Source organism: Salvia hispanica, chromosome 6 (assembly GCF_029641045.1).
Source record: "Salvia hispanica isolate PSC_SH4W2 chromosome 6, Shi_PSC_v1, whole genome shotgun sequence".
Classification (NCBI taxonomy): Eukaryota; Viridiplantae; Streptophyta; class Magnoliopsida; order Lamiales; family Lamiaceae; genus Salvia; species Salvia hispanica.
Window position 1 is genome coordinate 25309572 of NC_142697.1, and position 25977 is coordinate 25335548.

The 25977-nt window shown below is 37.7% G+C and overlaps 5 protein-coding genes across 7 annotated transcripts; 2 read left to right on the top strand and 3 right to left on the bottom strand.

Annotated features, from left to right (window-relative positions):
• Positions 1-1243: 1243 nt before the first annotated feature.
• LOC148923421 (uncharacterized) lies at positions 1244-3717 on the bottom strand. The gene is made up of 2 exons (XM_089060737.1): positions 2131-3717; positions 1244-1618 (listed from the first exon to the last, which is right to left on the bottom strand). The coding sequence occupies exons 1-2, from the start codon at positions 3413-3415 to the stop codon at positions 1581-1583; spliced, it is 1323 nt and encodes a 440-aa protein (XP_088916863.1). The 5' UTR covers positions 3416-3717; the 3' UTR covers positions 1244-1580.
• Positions 3718-7718: 4001 nt separating this feature from the next.
• Positions 7719-13003, top strand: AAPT2 (aminoalcoholphosphotransferase). 3 transcript variants are annotated; one of them, XM_048104484.2, is made up of 19 exons: positions 7719-7862; positions 8094-8287; positions 8889-8898; positions 9008-9058; positions 9339-9416; positions 9693-9768; positions 9888-9910; positions 9993-10093; positions 10179-10273; positions 10377-10445; positions 10765-10834; positions 11226-11289; positions 11393-11433; positions 11508-11592; positions 11730-11792; positions 11959-12017; positions 12130-12182; positions 12320-12392; positions 12635-13003. In XM_048104484.2, the coding sequence occupies exons 2-19, from the start codon at positions 8151-8153 to the stop codon at positions 12654-12656; spliced, it is 1170 nt and encodes a 389-aa protein (XP_047960441.1). In that variant the 5' UTR covers positions 7719-7862; positions 8094-8150; the 3' UTR covers positions 12657-13003. The 3 variants fall into 3 exon arrangements, with proteins under 3 accessions (XP_047960441.1, XP_047960439.1, XP_047960440.1); XM_048104482.2 differs by having other exon boundaries at positions 7834-7946; XM_048104483.2 differs by having other exon boundaries at positions 7856-7986.
• Positions 13004-13515: 512 nt separating this feature from the next.
• On the bottom strand, positions 13516-15944 carry LOC125205506 (uncharacterized). Its single transcript, XM_048104485.2, has 8 exons — positions 15518-15944; positions 15027-15107; positions 14872-14931; positions 14522-14565; positions 14259-14301; positions 14100-14171; positions 13913-14014; positions 13516-13841 (listed from the first exon to the last, which is right to left on the bottom strand). Exons 1-8 carry the CDS (start codon positions 15872-15874, stop codon positions 13722-13724), a joined length of 879 nt encoding a protein of 292 aa, XP_047960442.1. The 5' UTR covers positions 15875-15944; the 3' UTR covers positions 13516-13721.
• A 336-nt stretch (positions 15945-16280) lies between these two features.
• THO5 (THO complex, subunit 5) lies at positions 16281-20789 on the bottom strand. The gene is made up of 8 exons (XM_048104756.2): positions 20519-20789; positions 19842-20132; positions 18849-19185; positions 18399-18736; positions 18056-18315; positions 17129-17732; positions 16915-17049; positions 16281-16833 (listed from the first exon to the last, which is right to left on the bottom strand). Exons 1-8 carry the CDS (start codon positions 20723-20725, stop codon positions 16570-16572), a joined length of 2436 nt encoding a protein of 811 aa, XP_047960713.1. The 5' UTR covers positions 20726-20789; the 3' UTR covers positions 16281-16569.
• Positions 20790-24299: 3510 nt separating this feature from the next.
• LOC125204736 (micronuclear linker histone polyprotein-like protein) lies at positions 24300-25615 on the top strand. Its single transcript, XM_048103448.2, has one exon. The coding sequence runs from the start codon at positions 24548-24550 to the stop codon at positions 25499-25501; it is 954 nt and encodes a 317-aa protein (XP_047959405.1). The 5' UTR covers positions 24300-24547; the 3' UTR covers positions 25502-25615.
• The last annotated feature ends 362 nt before the right edge of the window (positions 25616-25977 follow it).

Sequence of the window (25977 nt, forward strand, 5' to 3'; positions counted from 1 at the left end):
TCGTTTTCCTCCTGGCAAAACACATTTTTCCCAAGTACAGTTTCGAATCAGTGCATCAATTTCTTTCTTCATTGCTTCCCTCCAATTTTTGTGTTTCATAGCTTCTTCCCATGTCTGTGGTATTTCTTCTTCCTCATATAGTGCATTCTCGAAAGCCCGAGCCATTTCTGATAGATGGCCTTTCGCTAGGTTAACAATAGAGTAGCGCTTTTTCCTGTCAACTTTTTCTGGTGTGTATCTTTTGGGCGGAACTCCTCTGTTAGGCCTTGGTGGGAGTATGTATCTCCCATTGTCATGATCAATTCCTTCGACCTCGTTTCCCTCATTTCCACCATCTGTTGACTCGGTTGAATTTTCAATCTCTTCTGTATTCACAGTGTTAGCCAAACAATTATCTGTATCCACAAGAGTACTTACATTGGATAACCTCAATGGAGAGATAGTTGGAACGATGTCACCTTCTGCGATAGACTCTACCACATCAGTGACTTGCTCAGCGGAATTGCTTGCTGCTTTCTCTGTTAGGTCTGGCTCAGGATTGCTTGGCGTTGGCATTGGCATTGTCATCCAACTTAGCGGGTCTATAACATTGTTATTTCTAATATTACTCTCCCCCTGACCGCTAAGGTGGGTGAAAAAATACTCTGTTTCAAGGAAGTTGCAGTTCATAGTAACAAACATACGGTTCGACTTTGGATCAAAACACCTATATCCCTTTTTGATTTACCCCATATCCTACAAAAACGCATTTAATAGCACATAGAGATAACTTAGTTCTTTCGTGTTTAGGGATATGGACAAAAACAGAGCACCCGAAGACGCGAGGTTCAAGTGTCAAGGGCGGGGGAATTTTTGTGAGGGTGGAAAAGATTTGCAGTGGGGTTTTGTGTTTGAGAATACTTGTAGGTAGTCGGTTCAAAAGGTAGGCTGAGGTGGCAATGGCTTCTGGCCAGAAATGGTTTGGGGCTTGGGATTCTATGAGCATCGAACGGGTCATTTCGAGGAGAGATCGGTTTTTCCTTTCGGCAACGCCGTTTTGTTCAGGAGTATAAGCACAAGTGGTTTGGTGTATAAGACCTTTTTCTTGAAAGAATTGCTTCATACTAGAATTAACGAATTCCCCCCCGTTATCTGACCGAAGTATCTGAATAGTTTTTTGGAACTGAGTTTGGATAAGGTGGTAAAAATGAGTAAAGTGTGAGAAAACTTCAGATTTATGCTTCATAAAATATACCCAGGTCATGCGAGTACAATCATCAACAAAAACTAAACAGTATCGAAAACCTTGTCCCCCAATTACTGGTGCGGGACCCCAAACATCAGAATGTACTAAAGAGAATAAGGTTTCAACACGAGTACTGTTTAAAGGATAAGAGTTTCGGTGACTTTTGGATAGAAAACAAGTTTCACAGTACATATCATGCTTGGGAATAATACTAGGAAATAACAGTTTTAAGTAACCGATAGAGGGATGACCCAAGCGTCGATGCCAAAGCCAAGCTTTCCGATCTGCCGACCCGTGAGTTAGCATGGCAGTTCCTTTTTGAGCTATCTCATCCACATAGTAAAGTCCATCACGTTCAGTGCCACGCCCAATTATCTCCCCGGTTCGGATATCCTGCAACAGACAAAATTGTGGCTGCATTAGTAACGTACAATTTAACTCCTTTGTGACGTGACTAATGGACAATAGCTTATGAGACATCGAAGGAATATAGAGACAATTTGACAATTGCAGGGTAGGTGATATGTTTACAGTCCCGGCCCCCTCAACAACAGTAAATTCCCCATTCGCAGTCTGAATATGGGATTTATGAGGTTTATGAAGTTCGATGAGATCTGCGGCATCATATGTTATTGTATCGGTTGCCCCACAGTCAAATATCCATCGGTCATTTTTTTCTTGATCACTAGACACTATGCACGCAAATCCGTGTTTTTCAAGAGGCTGAAATTGATTATGACACAAAATTGGGGTATTTGTGGGATTTTCGAAATTTGTGGGGCTGAAATGAGGTTGGTGATGTTGGTGGGGGTTATTTTGAGAAATTGGAGATGGGTGGGGTAATTTTTGTAATTTTTGAAAGGTTTGGGGGTCTCTAATAAAAGAGCCCCCAAAACCTAGAATACCTGAACCCAAATTGGGCGCCGCTTCTGCCTCATTTCCTAACTCATCACTCCAATCTCCAATTACACTCCCACTTCCTCCGGCGACAAAATTAGCCGCCCCGGTTCTGACCGCTGGTGTTGCTGACGGAACAGCCCCTGGTTTCGTCTCTTTATCGCCGCCCCGGGCTTGTGCGACCGGCTGGTTGCCCCCGGTGGTGGCGAGGTTCTGGCCGCCTGGTGTTGGATCTCCGACGATCATAGCAGCATGTCCGGCGCGGTTCCAAGGTGCGCGAGAAGGTGGTTTGCCGTGTTTCTCCTCCCACCAGTCGGGGTATCCGATTAACTCAAAGCAAGAAACTTTGGTGTGTCTCTTTCGTTTGCAATGTGAACACACCAATTTTGATTTGTCCTCATCGTCGGACCTCCTATTCCAGTTTCCTCCACTCCGATTGCCGCCTCGCGAGCCGCCGGACTGTCCACCGGTGGGGTTCTGTCGGCCTCGTGCGATGAGGCCTGCTCCTATTCCGTCAGCGGCGGTTCCACTGATGCTTCCTGGTTGTAGCACTTGTATCTGAGTTTCATCTCGTCGAATCATCCCGTAGGCTTGTTCAACGGAGGGAAGTGGATCCAATTTGAGTATTTCCCTCTTTGTCGTTTCGTACTTGTTGTCGATTGCAGTCAAGAGTTGAAATACTCTCTGTTCTTGTATTAATTGATCGTGGATTTCGACATCCTCGGGATACTTCATCGGATTTGTTCTCCTCTGGTCTATTGCTATCCAGATTTCTTGAAGGGTGCTCCAAATATCCTCTAATGAATTGTTTCCCTGCCTCAGGTTACTCGCTTTCAGGTGGAGGTCGTACATCTGGATCTTGTCGCCCCCACTGGTGTAGGTGACGGCTAGTGCATCCCACACATGTTTGGCTGTCGGTTGTTGGGAAACTCGGCTAACTAGCCGATGCTCAAGGCTGTTCACCAGCCATGTGAACACACAATGGTCTGCCTGCTGCCATTGTGGGTATGTTGGATCAGTTTGTGGTGGAGGGGGTGGAACTCCGGTAATGTGAGAGGCCATCCCCCGACCTACGATTTCTTTCTTGATGAGAACAGCCCATAAGGGGTAATTTTCTCCATTCAGTTTGGTGGAGATCTGGAGGGGTTGGTTATCAATCCGGTAAGGTTTTTGTGGTGGTTCTGGAGGGTTATTATGAGCAAAACCATTGCGCATAAATTCAGCAAACTGCCGGAAAAAATCTTCCGGCATAGATGGGTTGGTGTTATTTAAGATTTGGTTGTTTTCTGACATCCTGGCAACTTGCGCAGGTTTATGGTGGGTTCAAAACAAAGGTAATAAAAGAACAGGAAAGAAACGGGAAGGGCCGAGAAAGGTATCAAGGACGATGATGATACCTTATCTGAGTCCTAACCCGCTCTGATACCATGTTAAATGGATCAGTCGGCATATTTGAGAAGAAGAGAGTATTGGAAAGCTATTGATTGTATTGTATGTATTGTATTTGATAATGAAATAGTACCCAACATCCATGTATTTATAGGGATGTTGGGGACTCTTGAGATACTACAATAAATGTATTCTTGGAACAAGACAATTATTGGAACAAGGCATGATTAATTATCTAATCTTGGGACTTAACTCTTCATCAATATTTCTTCTTTTCCCAACATTATATAGGGATGTCAATTGGGCTAATCCGCTCGGGTTCGGGCCAACCCATTCGATTTATCGAGCTATTTGGGTGCGGGTTATTCGGGCTGTGGATTTTTTGGGTTATAAATTTTTGGTCCTAACCCTGAATCTTCAGGTTTCGAGCTAACCTACGGGCTATTCGGGTCAGAAGTGATATTATTTGTTACTTTCTATCCAATTCAATATTCTAATTTATAAAAAAAAACAGATTGTCGTAAAGTGAAGTATTATCAAAGTGATCAAGAGAAGAAAAATAATAGCTATTGAAAATTGAAACAAAATACATAAACATATCGCTCAATTAGTAGCACGTGTGAATATGAATACAATTAAATGACAATTAAATGGAAATCTTGCATTTCAAAAGGAGTTAAATAACGTTCTTAATTGTTTACCCGAAAAATAAATTCTACGAAATTAAAAAATATAGTATAGATAATAAGTATGTCAAAAAATAATTTCTATGGACTTTAATATGATTATACGAGTACATATTATGATATTAATATACTCTATATTTCATTTAACCCTAACTTTTAATTTGAGAAAGAAGATATAATTACCATATATAGGTTCATATGCCATATATATTTCATATATATAAGTTTATAAACCCAAAATTTGATAATATTTTTTTTAAATGCTCAACCCATGGGCTAACCCGCAACCCACCCGGGCCAGCCCGCATAACCCGCCGACCCAAACGGGTCAGCCCGTGTAGCCCGGTTATGTATTTGGGTTATAATTTTCCGGCCCTAACCCTATGATTTTACCAGGTTATTTGGGTCAACCCGCGGGCTTCGGGCTAGATTGACATCCCTTACATGACACTGTTAATGAGACCAATAACGAAAAAAATAATAAGAGCTCCAAATTTATATTTTCTTACATACAAATGTATAGAAAATTAGAAAAATCGTATATCAACCTACTAGTATAGTAAATTTGATTTTTACAATCTTCTTATTCAAACTATTATTCTCCTTCCTAAACTATTCTTGCACAGTTGCACTCATTATTTTTTGGAGAGACATTTTTTTTCTCATCAATTTCAGCCTCTCTCCATCTTCGATTTTTTCAGCATTTTGGTTTTAAAAGGACCGGGTGACTAATGGTTGAAGAATGAAGATAGTTTTTAAAATAGAAAAAATGCGAGTGGTTTAAACTCTGCTTGTGATCTCTTAATATATCTGTGAGAAAAATTGAGCAAATTACAGTTAATCGCACAATATCGTGAGGCAAAATCACAGTAATCCTATTTGTTATCGTGCTAATTTGGGGAGACCCCTTATAAGTACTTACTCCATATAACTTCTTAAAAAAATAGCACTACCTTCACTAATATTAATAATTTTTTAGAATTTTAATTCGTCCAAAAAAATATGTCTTTTATTTTTGGTAATATGACCATCATTATCCCAACTTTCTCTCTTCTATTATTATCTATTAACACTCTAATATTTTTTCTTAATATTATTTTATTTATTTCAGATTAAATCTGTATCTTTTGCTACCAAGATTATTGGAAATAGACATTTTAAAAATTGTACTCCATAAAATCCTTGTAACTGAGTAATATGTATTTTTGTAGTCATTCTATTATAAGTTTATGTCAAAATTATTTCTTTCTCTTGTATTTATTTTTTCATTACTTTTTTAAAATTATTATCACTTCATTTAACTACTTAATTTTTCTAAAAAAATTCCTATTGAAGTGAAAGTCTTTAGGGTAAGATTTAAGCATTAAGGATTATTAAAAAAGACATTTATAAATTTTTATTGAAATGATAAGATGCTCAAGTGGGGTGGGGGCAGTGTTAATTTTAAAAAATAGGAAATCTGACTCGGTCACAGGCATTTGTGAGCTGTATTTTGTTGTACCTGCCTGCACTTGCTAAAGCAAGGAGACGAATAAGTCCAATCTATTAGTAGTATAGTGCCCCCACTCCAATCTTGGGATAGAAAAAGATTCTTTGATTATCTAGGTCGATAAAATATGTTGGCACCAAACATAATTTATTCTTAAATCTTAAAGGTCACCATCTAAAAAAAATCTACATAATGTTTTCATGATTTTACAAGTATTGTAGTTCGTGTGTAATTTTAAATTAATCACGAGATATGCGAGAAATCCGGCACTTAATTATTTTATGCAAGAAGAGAACAAGTTGAATACGTCAAAGTGAATTATTAGTGAGGAAACATTGGTATGTTTCTTGCCACTTTGTGAGAGAGTTCTCAGTAGCTTCACTTCCTTTTTGACATTATGTGTGTACAATCACCAAAAGAGGATTCCAAATGCATATATGAAATCCGTGATATGTGTAGGAGTTGATTTCTTTTACTCCATTTAGTTTTATTAATAATATTGTTATATCAACAGCATGAACATTTTTCATGCTGTATATATGTAGTGGCACAACACAACAAAAATAAAGAGTAACACCTCCTCCAAGTCGAGTCGAAGATGACACATTAACACTTATTCAACAAGACTGCATACATTCTGACTGTTCATAAACCGACTTACCACCCTAAATTTTTTTTATAGTATGTAAATCGCCTTAACTCGCTGAGCATTAGTAAACTTGAGTCAAGTTTGAAGTCAGGTCCCACACATGTACTAGGTGTTGAGTTTCACACTTGCACCATGGTTGGGTCTTACACACCTGATTTATGTGCCAGGTTCAAGCACCCGCACGACTTTCGCATGTTATGATCGTCAACGTATAACGTATGAAAGGCATGAATTAATTTTCAAGGAATTAATAATGTAACTGCCGCTTCGGTTACGAGCCCTATAAGATCAAAACCAACTTTTTCAATAATATTTTATTATGATTTAAAAAAAATGAGAGATTGTTTGGAAGCCGCATTGCATTCTCAAGTTAAATGTATGGATGTAAAATAAGAATTTTAAAAATTATAGAACTATCAATTTCATACTACCATGTAATTAAGTTCTATGACGCGTTAAAAGGGAGATATTAGCCCGTGTATATTATAGAACTAATTAATAAGTTATGATAACCTTGATGGGCCATGTAATACTAGCCTACTTGCTACAAAGCCCATTTCATCAGGAGACATTCAATCAACCACAGCCCATTTATGAAAAAGTAAGATTATTGTAAATTTCAATATTAATACTTATTCAGAATTTGAAATTGAATTAGCAGAGTTTAACAAGTAGGAATGCACTGATTGATGAATTGGAAAAGCATGCATATTTGACATCCAAATGCACTAGAGACTAGACTGAAGTTAAGTCAAAGTTATACTCTCTCCGTCCCAAGATAAATGACTTATATTCCTTTTTGGTGTGTCCCACTATAAGTGACCTATTTCCTCCCCCTTTACATGAAATTAGACTGTTACTAAATCTTTTCCAGTAGTTTGTGTTTGTTATTTAAGCTTTAGATGAAATTTACAAGTTTATCTAGTAGTTATATTATAGTGATATGTAATTGTACGTACAATAATATGGAGTAATAAATGCAGCGTTGAATAAATCTATACATTATAAATACAGTGTAGAATATATTCACGTGCATTTATATATCATCTTGATTCGATATTAATGCCAAGGCTCATAATTGAACTTGAGTTTTTTTTTTTTTTTTTTTTTTTAATAAATTGAACTTGAGGTTGTCCTTAACTGTAGTGTAGATTTACTTATGCATGTACTATATTTTTGTAATTTTTAAAAATTTTCTCTCTATAAAAATTTCAATTTTCAAGTAATTATTCGAACTATAACGATAAATGTGTATTGAAATAATAGTTTATTTTAAAAAATCTAAGTACATCTGAAATGTTTGAACAGACAGGTGATTTTATCAAATGATATAGGAATAGATTGATTCACACTAGTAGAGAATAAGGAATATGGAAGAGAAAATTCTATTAATTTAAAATAATTATAAATGTAGTAAAAAATAGTAATTAACGTTTTTAATTATATGTGAAACAATGGAAAAAGCGTTAGCAACTTTATTCGATTACCCTTGTCTGTCTTCTCTCACAGTCTCAGTTTGCAACGAAGGTGAATTCGAATTCCATTAATCTTCTATTCCGTTTGTGTGTCTAATTGCGAAAAACTGAAAGAGAATCCGCCTTTTTCCTCAATGTGAGAGATAGTTTATGTAAAACGCGTGCATTATTCGTGTGTATGTTTTTTTTATTTCCTTTTCCAGTTTCAGGATTCGATCTGCACAGATTTCTCACTTTTCCCTTTTCGTGTCTTCTTTTTGCCTGGATTTATATCTTTTTATAGATCGGAAGATCTGTATTATTGCATATCTAAGGTGAAATCACAGAGGGAAGGAATAGAATGGGATACATCGGAGCTCATGGAGTTGCGGCGTTGCGGAAGCACAAGTATAGCGGAGTTGATCACTCCATAGTGTCCAAATACGTGCTGCAGCCTTTCTGGACCCGCTGCGTCAACTTGTTCCCTCTATGGATGCCGTGAGTTCAATCCCTGTGTGTGTGTGTGTGGTGATGTTATGAGTAATTTTTCTGGATCTTATCGATTTCTTTTCTAGTAGTATTTGTTTTATTGAAGATGCAAGATATTCTTTTGTTTTGTTGGAGTGGTGTTAGTGTTATAAAGCTGGATGCTTTTCTGATTTTAGCTGAAAAACTAGGAGGAGTGTGGCCTTGTGGGATTTGGCCAGAAATGTGTTATTGTTTGTCTTTTATTTTCTTAGGAATTGTTAGGAGACTTAAAAGGGATCTTATTGTTGTTATCGTGTATACTGAAGAAAATTAGCATTTTTTTGTTTCAAGCATGACACATATTTCCGATATAACATCATAATCCATTCTTGGGCTGCATCCTAGTCTGTCCTATTTAGTGCTGCTGAGTGATTCTTGTTGTTATCTTGTTGTGTTTTGTGTAGACATGGAACCTGAATACGTGGTTCTTATGTAATGATATAGACATGGAACCAGATTACTTTCATGAACATGTGCACCATGGAGTTATATTTTTTTGTGCATTATACCATTTCCAGTGATTGTCGCTAATATCTAATTTTTTCCTTTTGTGCATGGGCTGAGTTTGCAGACCTAACATGGTAAGTGTTCTCTGGTTACCCTCTCATAGCATTTGAATATATATATTGTTTATTTCCACATTTTTTCTGTCTATTGTCATGTTAATTGCTATCTTTGTTTTCTACCCAGATTACACTTACAGGATCAATGTTTTTGGTTACATCTGCATTGCTTGGATATGTGAGTGCTCTCATCCGCTCTCTCTGTCACACAAACACACACATGCATGTACTCACACACTCGCGTGTTTAGAGGCTGTTGCCCAGGGGGTTTTCTCCATATTAAGAAAGTTTAGTATTCAATGATTTTCCAAAGTTCATATTTGGAGCTGTTATAATATTAGGTGCTCATCCACTTCAAATTATCACACATGAAGTGATGATGAATTTGCAAATCTTGCATTCTTCACCAACCTGGTGATAAATACTATTTTTTTTCCTGCGTATCTGATTCTATGCAGATATATTCACCTCAACTGGATTCACCTCCTCCAAGATGGGTTAATTTTGCCCACGGATTACTGCTCTTCTTATACCAAGTAAATTCATATCTCTGCTTATCACTTCATTTATTTGGAGAGTTCATATTTCCTTATTGCAAATTAAAAGTTATACAAGCTGCCTGCATTCCTAAGCCCCCACCCCTCTGCAGTGCAGTTTTAGCAAATGTTGAATTGCAAGATACTATCAGTTTTCTTACTGTTTAAAACAATACAATTGCTCAATTTCAATTGCCTGGAGTTTCAATACCTGGTTATGTTTGAAGAGTTTGTTGCTCATGTCTGTTATTTCTTTTCTTCTAATATTCACACTAGACTTTTGACGCTGTTGATGGAAAGCAAGCAAGAAGAACAAATTCTTCTAGTCCATTGGGAGAACTTTTTGACCATGGTAATGTTTGTCCCTTTAATCGTTTCCAGTCTTTGATTTTGCTACTGCATTATTTTCTTCTCTTCATTTGTGAAGTGCTGACTGTAATGTTACCCTATTGCTGCCTTGGCAAATCTCAGGCTGTGATGCTCTTGGGTGTGCGGTATGTATGGAAGTTTTTTTTTGTGCAAGGCATTCCCATACTTATGCTGCTTGATTTTTCTGTTTGGTTTCTTCTTATCCAGTTTGAGGCCTTGGCCTTTGGAAGCACTGCCATGTGTGGTAGGAATACTTTTTGGTTCTGGGTTATATCAGCTGTCCCTTTCTACTGTGCTACATGGGAGAAGTATGTAGATCTTTGGTTGATGCCTCTCAAACTGTAGTATATTGCTATATCTTTTAGTATTAATTTATTTGTTGCATTGTTGCAGCTATTTCACCAATACGCTTATTCTTCCCATCATTAATGGACCTACTGAAGGCCTTCTGCTGATATACTCTGTCCATTTTTTCACTGCTATTGTTGGTATTACTCTCTCATTTTACTTCCCTGCTAATACTTAAAACCCTATATGTTTTTGCTCTTATTTTATCTGCCACCTAAAACCTCTGAATTGCTTTGTTTCCAGGTACTGAGTGGTGGGCCCAGCCGTTTGGAAAATCCATCCCATTCTCCAGCTGGGTTCCGATTGTAAATGGTTAGTCTAGCAAATTATTTCGGGGTTGATGATATTTGACACTACCATGTACATATTCATCATTGTAGTAATGTAGACTATGTAGTGTCACTTCCTTTTAATCTGATATGGGGAGTATCTTATTAATGTGGTGTTTAATTTATTATGATTCTGACATACAATGTTACTACTTATTAGGTCTCTGTTCCTTTATCAGCCCTCCATAGTGATATCATTTTGTTGATGCTGTGCCTCTTTTATCTTGCTTAGAATTGTGTATTCTTCTGGCCAGCTTCTTTTGATTACATTGTTGCTTTTTAATACCATTTTGTTTTCCCAGAAATGCCGATGTATAACGCCGCATTGTTCATGATGATAGTCTTTGCAGTTATACCTACAGTTTTATTCAAGTGAGTACAATTTTTATATTTGACCACAGTGATGATGCTTTGTAAAAAAGGTCCAAAAATAATTTTTTCACCTAAATACACTTTTAATATGTTTATTATTGTATGAACGTATAGGCTGACACAATTAATGCTTCCAAATTTGCTCTCTCTCTTTGGTTCTTGCAAGTCATATATATTCACATCAGAAACAAGACATTAATAGTCCAAATGGCATTCATTTCTTAACAATAATCACTGCTGGTCCACATTGAACTATGGCATGTTATTGTTAGGGTTGGCTTAAATTCTTCTTAAAATATATGACATTTACGTGCAGTGTGTACAGAACTATGGCATGTTATTGTTAGGGTTGGCTTAAATTCTTCTTAAAATATATGACATTTACGTGCAGTGTGTACAATGTTTATAAGATTGTTCGAGCAAAAAAAGGGAGCATGCTGCTAGCTTTGGCAATGGTATGCACATTTGACGTACCGATCAATAGATCAGATTACAATTTTTATCCAAATAATCTCTCTTTTGAATTTTAACTAATATCTTGATCTTGTATATTGACAGCTTTACCCATTTGCTCTTCTACTGGGTGGAGTTCTTTTCTGGTATTGCTTGATATCCCACTATCTGTGTTATTAGACATTTTGTTTATAATTTAATATTGTGTATTATCGTGCAGGGACTATCTGTCTCCTCTTGATTTACTGGGCAACTACCCACACCTCGTCATATTGGGTATTGGTTTGTCATTCGGGTTCCTTGTGGTAATATTTCCTTCTAGTTCAAGCTTTGCTGCATGATAATACGACTACTTTATTGGCTTCGAAATAATGAAACATTGTGTTTGTCTTCTTGTCCTAGAGTGTCTAAAAAGTTTCTTACTAAATTGATTGTGTTCCAGGGAAGGATGATTCTCGCTCATATATGTGACGAACCCAAGGGCTTGAAGACAAGCATGTGCATGGTAAGAGCAATGCTTAATTCTTCTATAGAGTTCTTCATGACATTTAATAAGGATGATTAGGTTCAGCATACTTTAAAAGGAAAGTGATGGGGGGTATAATTAACTTTAGGTTTGACCTAGCCATATTTCTGCAGAAGTCTTTTGACTTGTGTCTTACTCTTTGCAGTCGCTGTTATATCTTCCTTTTGCCATAGCAAATGCACTCACTGCCAGTCTAAATGATGGGTATGTGCTGAAACAATTATTTAATCTCATATTCTGTAATCGGAGACAGGGAGATACTAAGGTATTTTGATTTGATTATTTAACACTTTCTTGATCTTCATTTTTGTTGCAGGGTTCCTCTCGTTGACGAGTTCTGGGTTCTGCTTGGTTTCTTTGCTTACTCAGGTACGCGCTTTGCATATACGGGCTCCCTTTGAAATTTCAATTATTTGCTCCCCTGAACCCAGAGAAAAGACATCTCCAAAGATAGTGTGTTGAGTTTCCTCTTGATCTTAATCATAGTTTTGTTTTATCATATGCAGTGGTGCTATATATGCATTTCGTAACATCCATCGTTCATGAAATAACAACAGCTCTGGGAATTTACTGCTTCAGGTAACAAATACTTTCAGGCGTTTCCTGATATAAAATCCGTTTTCACAGCACATATTCCTGCTGGTCCTCCCTAACGTCCTCATATGGAATGATATATTTTCTTTATTATTCGAATATGCTTATTTACATTGCTCTAGTTCTGCTATGAAAAATGAATGCTGAAACCAGTTTGTTTTGGATATGGAAATTCACTGCATTTTCAGTCTCTGGAAATAATTGAATCTGGTCACGTCTAAATGCAGGATAACTAGAAAAGAAGCCTAAGATGGGACCACCTGGCTGTGTCTCTACAAATATGGCAGTGATGGAGCTCTGCAAACAACATTCCTTTAAATTTCTTTAGTTTGAGACTAGGTTTTACATGTTGGTTGCTGTAATTGTTCAAATTAGGCAACTCTACACCCCATTTTAAGGTCCTCTTTCCTTTTGCTATTTCATTTTTAGGATGTATGGGGTACATGAATTTAGTTTCCTTGCTTATAAGTTACTAGGAGTATATCACAAAAACTAGTGCTAGACTAGTTTTGTTACCACAAATTGTTCTGTTGCCATTTTTGGTACACTCTTCATGTTCTATAAGGTTATTACATGATTTAACTACTCAGATTAAATATATGGAACTTAATCCAGAACATAGTTCCAGCGATTCCGAGCCTCAACGTATGATAGATGAAGCGATCATTGACATGTGATGAGAGTTCATTTTCTCGATTCCACATCATCGATGAGCAAGAAGCTCTCTATCTGTACCGTGTTATAAGGTATAAACAGCTGCTAGCAAGATGTCTCCTTGCAGCTGGGAATCGTGCTAACGATATTTTCACCAGCATTCGAAGTTTATTCATTGTTGCAGTGGCATGTGCTAGTGGATGTTTGTACAGAATGTCTGGACTCGGCCAGTTTTCATCTTTCATGCATCCTACAGCTTGAGAACTCGGTGATATTGATGCATCTAGCAAATGAAAACAATAACACTAGTTAATGAATCGAATTTACAAGAATCTTGAGTTGTAAGTCTTTTAATTAAGATTTTTAATCCTATTACAATTAAGCACAATTCGTGCGGGTGAAAAATAGTTAAGTAATATGGAAAAGAACAATTTTAAAATATTCATTAGTCAAGTATACATAACAGTATTATATTACTGTTCCGACTCTATTTCAATTAAATTATTACAGATGTTTTTTTAAAAAATCTTACAAAGCTTCAAAGCTTCCAAACAGTTATAATTTCACTGAAATTCAATGAATTTTGGAGCATGAGCTAAGAATATTGAATAGGGGCTACATTGTACAACAATTGTTATCTGCGAAGGCACGAAACATCCATTATATTGCAGCCTCCAGCCATTTTGGCAGTTTAAGTGAAGCCTTCAAACCAAGCCTTGTCAAGAATATGGAATACAAAAGATGCAGCAAGAACACAAAGAAACCGCAGTTCAGCAAAAGCTGCCAAGAGATTGCGTGAGTGTGAGTAGGATAATCGTGCGCAGGGAAAGAAAGTGGTAGATTGCACATACCAGAAACCCAAAGATGCAGTATATGAGATTCATCGAAGGAACTGCAATGATGCCTATGGATGAGAGGACGTACGTGACGAGGGCATGAACATTTATCGTAATCTACAAACCATAAAAGAGGTAATGAGCCAAGTATGTTGCTTTTAGTGATATGAATATACTAGTACGGACTATGTAAATAGTTTACCAATGCTAGTATATTCTCTCCGATTAAATATGAGGCGATGACAACATTAGCCAGAGCTCCTATAGCTCGAACCTGCAAACAAATAAAAGCCACATTTTTGTGCCACTATTGCATATACATGTAGAGAGATGGTAAAGGAATTTAGGGGTAAAGCTATACACTTGCGCACAAGGAAACTGAGGTACGCCAATTTGCCTTTGACCTGACAAGAATAGACAGAATGTCAGTTTTGGTCTCACTAAAACCACATATGAGTTTTTGTGACTACGGGGAGAAGGATGAAGATGCTAGTAACCCAAAGAGATATCAGCTCAAACCAGGAGAGATCCAAATGCTTTAGACTTTTAGTCAGAAACCAGTCTTACAGAGATATAGAATGCCAGTTAGTCTATCAGATAAGCTTGCGCGTACATGATGCCTACCTCCACAAGGTGCCCATGGTGAAGCCCAGAAAACCATGCAATAACTGCCCGAAAAATATAAGCTCAAGTTAGAATGTCCCTAAAACCTCATTGAAATTTGAGATGATAAAAATCTGTGGCCATAAAAAAAATCTTTTGAAAGTCTAGAGATGTGAATTTCCCCAGGTATTTACTAGTCCAACATACGATAAGTAAGTGTGCCTGTTATTCAGAACGTATCACTTATCTAAGCCCCCTTTAGAAACCTTAAGCATGTTCAGATGCAATCATGCAAATGAAACGAGTATCAAGAGAATTGGTAGCAATAAGCAAGGCTGAGAGCACTTCTTATAAGACATTACGGAACTCACCAAATATGTAATTGCTTTCACCGGACCAGATAGGACAAATAATAGCACAGTTGTTGCGACCTAATAAGATCATGAGACAACACGATCATTGCATAATCCACATAAAACTCTCTAGAGTGACGATATGTAGCAAAAAACCTCAGAGCACGACATACCATTGTTTTGCGGCCAGCTGCAATACCCCATCTCATAGTGGACAGTACGATTGGCAAAGCAAAGAAACAGGCAAAATATTTCTGTAGAAATTCAGAACAGGAGGCCAGTGCATTTAGTCGCAACAGCAATATTTATCATTCATCAAGATAGTACTCCTAGTATTTAAGGGATACAACATCCTGGTACATGGTCCAGTAATGATAAAGTGATTGCTGAATTGAGAATAACCTCAATCATTGCAATGCAAAGACTAATCTGGCTTTAGTAATATTGTTGCCTCATGTGTGTACTTTTTGACACAAGTATTGAATTCAATTTGCAACCAAATATCCAAAGTTAACATTTTTAACATACTGAACACAACTTTTCCCTTTCCCAGAATCAATAAATTCGCTTAAGAATCAGTTAGCAATGGCACAAACTAACAAATCCAAATTGCATAAGGCTTCGTTAAATTGTCTGAATTGGAAATTAAACGAAAAATGAATACCTCAATGGCGAGAGAGTTACTCAATAGAAAAGCTAAAGCGGAAACAGCGGCAAACATTGCGCACTCCACCAATCTTAACGTCTTCTGATAGACTTGGCCGTCTACCGCTAGGTATTCCTCAAAATCTTCAATTTCTTCTTCGTCTTTATCCTTTTTGATCGAAAACGAAGCCGCCGCATTGAACCTGGGATGCCTGACATGCTTGGTGGATGATGAGTAGAAAAGTCCGACAACGGGAGGCGAAGGCTTAACGCACTGTTCACCGGATGTGAGGAAAAGGAAGTGGGGCTTCGGCGGCCGGAGGGTGAGCTGGTGGCGGTGGGGATGAAGGTGGAGGTTGATTTTGAGGACACTCATTTTATCTTTTCATGGAAGGATTGAATTGAAATTGAATCGTCTGGGGTACTTGTTTTTAGCAAACATTATTTTATCATATACTGAATATACATTTTAAACCAATTTATCATAATGATAATATTATTATACTATAAATCCGTAACATATGGAGTGAGTTATAACAAAATTAGTTGGTAGCTAGTATTTAAAATGAATTTCACTTCTTAATTGGGAGAAATAAGAAATTGGTGTCCCCTGTTTTAAATTCAATTATCGATTAATGGTCAAGAGCAATCTGGTAATTTTGTGATATCCTAAGCTACTGGATTGTTTTTATAATTTGAAATAATTCACTTGAGACTGTCATAGTACAACAGAAAATCTTTACATACGATTAGATGAAGGTTTGTCAGGTGCTGAAATATGATTAGACTCTCAATGCACAGTTCTTTTGTTTCGAATATGAGGGGCTGGACATTTGGATCCTTAAATGTTGCATTCTACTACTATAAATGACATTAAACAAAACAGTGACATACAAATACAATTTGAAAATTTAACAGCACAACCTTGATCACCGGTAACACAACCTCCAGTTCCGGCAAGCATGGCAATGTCAAATGCAGTGATACGAAACTGGGATTCCATCATCTGTAAATTGCCAAAAATCTTCGTGAAGATAGAGGTAGCCGTTTCTTGAGCAGGATTCCCAGCACTTAGTAAGGGTAGCCAGAAGTGCAGCTCCTCTCCTTCCAAGAAATCATCTTCCTACGATCCCTACCTCTAAAGGATCGAGAGACGAGCTCACCATTTATTGGCTTGCACAAACCAACATCCAGAACTGAATTATACCTCCGCTCACAAGACAGGTTCCCATCATTGAAGAAGAAATCGAATAACATTGCAAGGCAAAGAACCTGGTGACCTAGGACAATATTTTCTTCATCCAAAGGTACCATTCTCATAAGGTGAATGTTGACCTGCAATATTGAAAATACTAGTATTAGGAAACTGAACCATTTTTTATACAATTACTACTCGGTAAAAAGCTTGATTCTGACCTCTGCTTCCATTGCAGAAAGTTCATTGGAAAACTCGGAGCATATGGTTTCAGATTTATTCTTCCCTTGAAATGAATTATACAGACTCAGCTCAAAGTGAGGAGGCCTCAGAGGATATTCCTTACTAATCTTTATCTGAGCAAAAAAAAAGAATTTCAGAGTAAGTTGGCAGCAATTTAGTAATTTTAAAATGTAAGCATGTAACAGGTCTGACCTTAGCTTTGAGTATCATGATCTTATCATCATTATCCAACTTCTGGACTAGCTCAAGAGTATATCCTTTGACCCCATAATCAGCCCATGCATTGTCTACGACTACTGGTCCCTCCTGTCGTGATAAATCAGACAGATCCTCTAACTGGATTGGCTCATCCTCATTTTCAGATTCCAGCATGAGATCAATGTCATCCTCTTGCCTTTTAAAACTTGGCGACTTCCCCTTGTTTTTTAGAGGAGATACGATACTTGCTGAAATCAAACTCAGCCTTCCAGAATGCTCAAATTCAGATCCTTTGGAAGGTGTTAGTTTAGCATCATCATTAACAGCAGTAGCAACTGGAAGCAAAGATGGGAGCTCTCCATCCTCTTTTAGAGTCTCCATATCCTCTTTGGAGGCCCCAGTTTTATTATGTGCATCAGTATTTTTTAAATCCTGACCTTGTTCAGCATCAGCAACAGAAAAAGATCCAGAATTATTGCCAGCAGTAGGTATGAACGACCAGCCATGCAATTTGCAGCGTGGTGTGTGTGTGGCCCATGGGATACTCTCACAGGTCAGAGTTGGCCATTTAAGGTTCCCTAGTGAGTCGAGTAATTCCCTGAAAATCAGCCAACATGGTTTAAAATGAAAGCATAGTTCATGTTTAAAATGAAGCACATGAGTCACTTGGGTATACAGAACATAAATCACCATTTCAATTCAACACTCTAATCAGAAGCGCATCAAAGAAAAGAAACCACATTTCTGGAAAACATAACTTCAAGCGAGCAAAAGAGAGTTAGGATTCACAAGGACCACTACAATTAAGTACTGTATTTCTTCTAAATTCAAACTGCTCGTACAGAACAAAAAAAGAAGAGCTAGTTCAACAAGATCTTCAGGATGCGTACAACATCCATTTGTTCCAAGGTAGTGACTCACGCAAGAGCCAGCTGAGCCTTTCTCCTGGCACGAATTCTTTGTACGACAGTCTGCACCCTGTTTTGCTGACGATAAACTGACAGACCCGCTGAAACAGAAGGATGCTTAGTTGTTTCACGATTTGATTCTTCAGAGACTGAAAGCAGAGGTGACACCTCTGGCAAAAAATCAATGCCAGCCAAATGCTGCGCCCATTTGTACGGCCTTGAAGCTCTTCTTTCATCAAATGAAAGAGAACTACCAAAAGAGAGCTTAGCTGACTGCAACATTTAAAGCCTTTATTATGATTGGAACAGAGGATGCATGAAGTTCATTAGTGGCTTATATAATCTGAAAAGCAAACCTGCTGAGGGAGCTCCAAGCCAGTGTCATCTGGAAATAAGTTGCACAAGATATTATTTTCAGGGGGTTCTTCAGAACCCTCAACCCCTACACATACAACATCCAATTTTATTAAAAACTCAAACTTCAAGGTGATGAGTTTAGTCGAGTTCGAGTCTGAAGCATCATCGTCATTTATGTGGAGGATAACTTTAAGGGGATGATTCTGATATATTCCAGATTGTTCAAGATTCTCCTTGCTAGAAACCTTCTTTGGCCGCTTTCTCCTCCTTTGACCATCATCTTCCTCATCCGGCACATCATCCTCTAGCTTGGAGTTCTCTGAATTTGCTGAGGCAGCTGGAAACAATAGCTCAGATCAGAGAGGAAAAACAGCACATAAGAAGGATTGTTGTTGCAGTATGAATCTTAATCAAGAAAAATCCAGTGAATGATCTGCATAGTAGATTACCAGAGTCCTTGTTAGCTAGCTGACGAGCAAACGCTTGTGCGTCCTTTATACTTCCCGTTATCTCTAGTTCAATATTCTCTTCAAAGGCTTCCTTCTGAGCGAGAAGCTGAGAGTATATAACATAAAGAGGAGGTGGAAGTAACTCTGCTAACTGAAGCTGTTTTAGCTTCTTGGTGTGCAGAACCCCTAACTGATTCTGCACGGGCAATGATGCTTTCTTGAGGGCCTTAAGGTGAGAAGGGAGACTCAACAAGAACTTTTTCCTGTTAGTAATTGTCTCTTGGAGAGCTTTCTTTTGTAGTTCCAATTTTTCACGCAGCCTGCATAGCTCTTTGCGCTGGAAACAGAAACCAGTAGCGAAAGTGATGGAGAGATAAAGAGGATAAAAGCATTACCATTGAAATATTGAAAATTTCCAAAATCTTAACACTAAGTCGGAATTCTAGAAATAGTCATGCATAACACTTCCAAGCAATAAAAATAACAATGATTGTCATGAATATCAAGGTTTAAGGGCATACGATCAACGATTGATACTTAGTCATCCAATCTAAACCTAGGCATATCTGTCTGTCCACCTTTATCATGAAGGATTATCATGAATATCAAGGTTTAAGGGCATCCGAGCAACGATTAATACTTAGTCATCCAATATAAACCTAGGCATATCTGTCTGTCCACCTTTATCACTGGTTCAGATTTCTACAATCTATTGATCATTAATCATTATACTTATCAATCCTACATTGACATTCTTTGTTTCTTGCCTACCTCTTGCAAATTCAGATATAGATGAACTGTTTTCTAGCTTAATTAAAACTAGCATTCTTAGTGTAAGAAAGCCTTGAGCAACTACCGATTCCAGAAACTATCAACAATGTGAGAGTATTCTTCATAGTACATCACTAACGTTCAATAATGGACTCATAAAAGATCATGCAGGTAATGCAAAAGAAACTGCTTAAACATAATTATTTCATTAGCAACGCTTGCCTGGCTGAGCTCGTAGTTGAGCCTTTTGAGCATCAAATTATGAGCACTATCAGTTGATAATTCAGGGCTTTTAATTTCTTCCGGTGCATCTCTAAAGAATTCTTCCTCGGGTACAAGTTCAATGTCAGGATACTTCGTCTTAAAATCCTTGCATGCCTTTATTGCTTTGACATAGTGATTTTTCTCGTACATCAAGTTGTGAAGCTGCAAGGTTGTCAAGTCTACAGGTGCCTTAGCACGCTCAGATTCTGCTTTAATACGATCTTCTTCAATCAAGATGGACCTATTAGCCTGTTAAAGACCATTCACAGCTGATGAAGCTTATTCACATGGTACTATTATGAACATTGAAATGTAATATTAACGCAGAAGCATAGGCATTGAGAAGTAGTAGGCACATGTGAGCTAAGGGCATCAACAAACTTACACCACTTCCCATCGAAAAATTACTGTCTACCAAATTCACATGATTTATCAATTTCAATCTGTTAATAATACCATTCCTAAAGCAGAGCTCGCTTAATCCAGATGGATATGAAGTGAATACAAAAGCGCCTAAATCTATTAAACCCTAAACAATTTCAAGTCTCCGGCAACGAAATTGAACCCGATGATAAAAAAAAAATAGTATAAGAGCAATAATTTTAGATGAATCGGAAGCCGAATAGAATCCAGACCTGACGCAGAGTAACAAAATTAAGGAGAGTCTGAGTAATAAGTTCTCGGAGCTGGGATTTGGGTTGAGCTTCTTTTTTAACAGCCAACATTTTGGCGACGATCTCCTCCGTAGAACCCTTGCTCTGACGCAGCATATCATACAGCGCCTCCATGTCGACGTTTCGCTCCGGCAGTATTTCGCCGGGCTCCGCCATTGTCACTTCCATTTTTCCTCTCACTTCGCCGCCTTCGCTGCACCCTCAGTAATAAGGGGAAAATAAAAACATAAATTTAAAATAAAACTTGTTTCTATTATTCTCTTTTATGGGTTTTATTTGATTCTTTATTAGTGTTTGGATTTGGGCTTCGGATTTAGACTTTGAGTGGTTGGGCTAGGTTCTTTTTTTCAACCTTAAACTACACTAAGAGCATCCGCAGTGGTGCGGATGTCCCGTCGCACTTCTCGACAGACTTCCCATAAACACCTTCTGCCACGTCACTGCACAGTAGCGGACATCCCAAAGACTTTCCGCGCGGACTTCCCGCAATAAAAATAAATCACAAATTCACCAAATTAAACAATTTACGGAATTAAAATTTCGATACGAATACGGAGAAAATGCAACCACTTTATTTAAAAAATTCAACGAATGAAATGAAGTTCAACGAGCCGTATATATAGAGTTTGTGAAATAAAAAATAAAAAAATCGCATCGGGACGTCCGTCGGTCTGCCACAATGGCGGACGTCCGCCCGCCATCGCGACGGACATCCCAGGAATGCCGCGGATCTCCCGTGTCCGCATCGGACGTCAATGTCCGTCTCCTTCGCACCTAATGGCGGACGTCACCGACGGACGTCTGGCACACCGGTCCGACGCCCGCTGGGACGTCCAGCGTTGGAGATGCGCAAGACTATCCTCATTAGTGACTCTTACCCAACCCAACCTCAATCAACTTTTTTATAAAATATTTATTTCTCTTTCATTCATGTATACAACCCTCAAATTATTACAACTTTTACTTTCATCAATGATCCCAACTCAACCCCAACACATATTTTCTTTTTCATATACTTTTAATCAATATAAATTTTATAAATTTATTCAAATATATTTAAAAAAACTCATATAAAAATTACATCAATTATTTGTGATGAGTTCTACTCCATGTTAAGTGGAATATATATAGAAAAATGAAGCACAATATAATAGCAGATAATAATAAAATCATAAAAAAAGAAGTAGTTCACGTCATTTTTTTAAAGAGTGATTCACGTGATTTTTTTGGAAGAATAATTCAATGATATTTTTGAAAGAATAAGAATAATAATCATTGAACAAAACAAATTAATAATTAAATATAATAAAACATTTTAATGTTCAACCAATAAAAATGTGACACGTGGACTTGACCCTCACTTATGGGTGGACTGCTCTTCTTCCCACTTCACTCATCACATTTTATTAATCTGATTTCTTTCAAACTTTTCTCTTGTATTTCAATCATGTTCTCTTTCTACTTCATCTCGTGTATGTTGGTCAATTTGGCGATGACATTAATTTATCTAACAAAGATAATTCAAATGATAAATACAACAAAATTTTTTCTAGATGGATCATTATAAAGGGTTGTTGCAATGCAGTGTATGGCTGCAATGAACCCCAATCATGGTCGGATGATGTGCACTAGGAGGAATGAGAAGACGATGGCGGCCACCTCATGGCAGATTATTTTTTTCTAGAATTGTTTCATAATACCTACAAGTGTATAAATTTATATAAATAGTGTAAAGTAAAGTGTACCTTAATTCGTATGCCCTAATAAATTAAGTCTTAAATGTCGAAACTCCAACTAATAGCACTAAATAATTGAATCCGATTTATTATTCTTCATGGTTCAAAATTATATTCCATCAACTTGTTACCATACTTTAAATATATCCTGTAACTAAAACCATTTTTTGTACTGCTAATCATCCAAAAAATTTTAATTAGTTATTCAAAGACAGATTCTATACCAAATTTGATATTGATAATTATTATTCTATGAGAGCTTGACATGTAAAATACACAACACATGCATGTTTTGTACGGCTGTTATGGTGGAACAGTTAATCAAAGTGTTGGTAACATGTAATAGTTGGAATCATCAAACATAGCTTTAAGCGATGAATGTTTTGTAATAATTGCAACTAGCTATGGACATCCAAATTGTTGCCCTACTGTCAAATTCGGGCATAAACCAACATTATCATCAAACATAATCATTGTTACAACGAGTAAACTAGACTTAATTGTTTATTTTACATTTGGAAAATACAACCAATTATTTATGTGAGATCGAGCATGCCTGCGGCGTGTGTGACCGACAATCATGTCCTAATTTCTATTGTGCATGCGCTCATTCATGCCCACTAAATTTATCAAAATACTCATTAATGTCAATTTTATTTGTATTTTTTGTAAAGTTGCTTTTTATATACTCCCTCGTTTGTGATTTGAAAATTTAAAATTCGAGTATTCAAGAAAGTCCAAATGTTGATTGGGAAAGGACTTAGGCAGAAAAGAAAAAGGATCCCAAATATTAAAAGACTCGACATTTAGAAGAAAAAGAAAACTCAAAAGGAAAAGAAAACTCAACATTTCTTATAAAACATAAATACTAGTATATCAAAGCTTCACTAATCATATTGTTTCTTATGGTAACATTCTTGTCTGTGGACTGTTTATGGTGATTTTAATTTTATGTCGGTAATGTAATCAACAATCGGAAAAAGAAAAGTAAAGTATCGATCAAATTTACTTGTTGGAGAATATGCCACTAAATTAGGAAAGAAAGACTATTAGGAAAGGTAAAGCGTTACATAATTATTGTAACGGCTATATTTATATTTAATCCAACAGTAAATTACTATTTGTAAACCGTAAAGGGCAATTGATGTTTTGAAAAAGAAAAAAAATGGAAAGCGATAATACTAAGAGAATTTTCCTCTATCACATCGATATGTCACACCATATAGTAAAAGATTGTGTACACGTTATAAAAATTAGGCACGGGAATGCTACTTTGGAATATCACCTATATATTGCATTAAGCAAATATACATATGTTAGTTAAGTGATATGGTGTAGTATTTTATATACACGAAAATAATATCGCATGCATACTCTTTGACCCTACAAATTTAGCACACTTTCGATCTATGCATACATACCATCAATTTATCTACACTAATTAAAATAAAAAGTTTGTGATTCTTGTATAAAATCATTCATGCTACTTTTAGCTAAAAATGAATAAAATCACCGAATAGTAGAAACATAAAACATGCAAAATATATATGAACAATATTATCCACATATGAGATTAATTTAGATCACTTTGTCCTAAACTCCAAGTACAACTTGCACCAAAAAAATTTTGTACATGACACTTGCTATTACTCAAGTAAGACATAAAATGTATAGGATGCGCACCTTACACCGGAAAAAAAGGGCGATGACAAGATCGGGAGTCAACCAACCCCATCCTCGACCATGAGAATCAAAAATGCTATCCTAAATTCAGTCTCTTGAGTTTATCCATGTCGAACAACTTCGAACCTTTCGGGATTAAGGTTCACTTCAATTCGATCAGCTAGTATATCTATTGCTATGACTATTGTATAATCTTTCGTTGTATCTGAACCGACAATTTAAAAAAAACTGCGAAATTATTAATACGGAGTTGACAGACCAGAGGGAAGTGATTGATGCGTCCCCCACTGGGCACTACACCAAATCAGAGGCAATTTATAGGACAACCTCGATTCATTTTTGTACTCATTTTTCAACTCAACTCAGAGAGTGTGAGAGAGAGAAAGGGAGAGTTGTGAGCATTCTCCATCACTCTTAATAATCAACACTGTTTTCTCGCAAAGAAAAACGTAAAGGTCACGCCAAACAGCCCCTCTCCCCTCTAAATAAAACTCTTCCCGCCTGCACGCTATATCATTCTATCTATCCCTAATCCCTTGATTCGCGATCATAATCCTATCCAATCCCAAGCATGAGAGAGAAAGGCAAAGCGGCGGTTGAGGCTTTCACCGCCGACGATCCCGAATTCAACTACTCCGCCGCGTCGGAGCTGCCGTGCAGGAAGCATCCGAGTTCTTCGTCGGTGGGGATATGCGCTCACTGCCTCAAGGACAGGCTGGTGAAGCTGGTCTGCTCGGAATGCGGCGAGCAGCGCCTCTCGTCCTGCTCCTGCTCCGACGTCTCCTCCTCGCACCGCAACTCCTGCAGCACCATGGAGGTCGGCAGCGTCGGGAGGGTCTCGTTTCTAATCGAGAACGACAAGACCGATCAGCCTCCCAAGCCTGCGCGGGAGGACAGATCGGAGCAGGTCATATTCCTGCGGCGGAGCGCCAGCAGCTGCGTCGAGGTGAAGAAGACCAACGGATTCTGGCGGATCAAGCGCCTGTTCCGAAAGAGGAGGAAGGGGCGGGGTAGAAGCGGCGAATTTTCCGACGAGATTTGGGCGTCCGACGCCATGGGGGTTTCTCGATCGAGATCGCTCTGCAGTTTCAGAGGCGGCGGAGGCGCCGATGAGATGATGAGCGATTGCGCGCTGTCGAGCGCTAAAATCTCCGACGTCACGAGCGGGATCTTCCTCGATCTCGACAGGCAATTCGGATTCTTCAACGATTCGGAGGCGGCGCCGCGGCGGAGCGGGTTCAGAGGTGTGGAACAGTTTGATCGGACGTATAGCTTGCCGAATAGGAGCGTATTTCCGGCGAAGGAGAGCGATTTCAGCGCCATGGATGAGTCGGCGTTTATAGATTTGAAGGTGGATTTGTCGGCGCCGGAGACGAAGGAGGGGGGATTTGCAAATATGAAGAGTTGTGGGGGGGCTAGCGGGATTACGATGAGTGATAGGGGGCTGAAGCGAGGGGGTGTGTCCCACAAAGTGTGGAAATGGATATTCAAGTATCCTCCTGCAAATAAGAAGGAAAGAAAATGATGATGTTCATATACTCATGTGTTATGCACTTATATTTGAAGATTTGTTAGTGGTCACAAAGTTCATCTTCAGTTGCTCAGTAAATACCAGATCATTTCTAATTTTCATGACTTATCAGCAAATTGAGATGACACACTTTGATACTTTGATTATGTTAATTAGTTGAACCACAGCGAAAAACAATTCCATTAATTTGAGGTGTTCCAGTACTAATTTATACTTATAAGTCATCTTCATGGTTAATCGTGATTCGTGAATCATCTTTTTATTTTATTACCTCTATAATTTACTACTCCTACTTAGATTAGAAAAAAATACTATCATCTTCAGGATTGGAATCCAAATAAAGTTCATACTCTGAATTTTACATCAAATTCAACAATTCATTTCATCCTTTCCATGGATAATATTTGTATATTTTTGTTGTTTCAATTACAATTCTCAAACTTTTTATATTTTCGATTGCTCCCATTAAA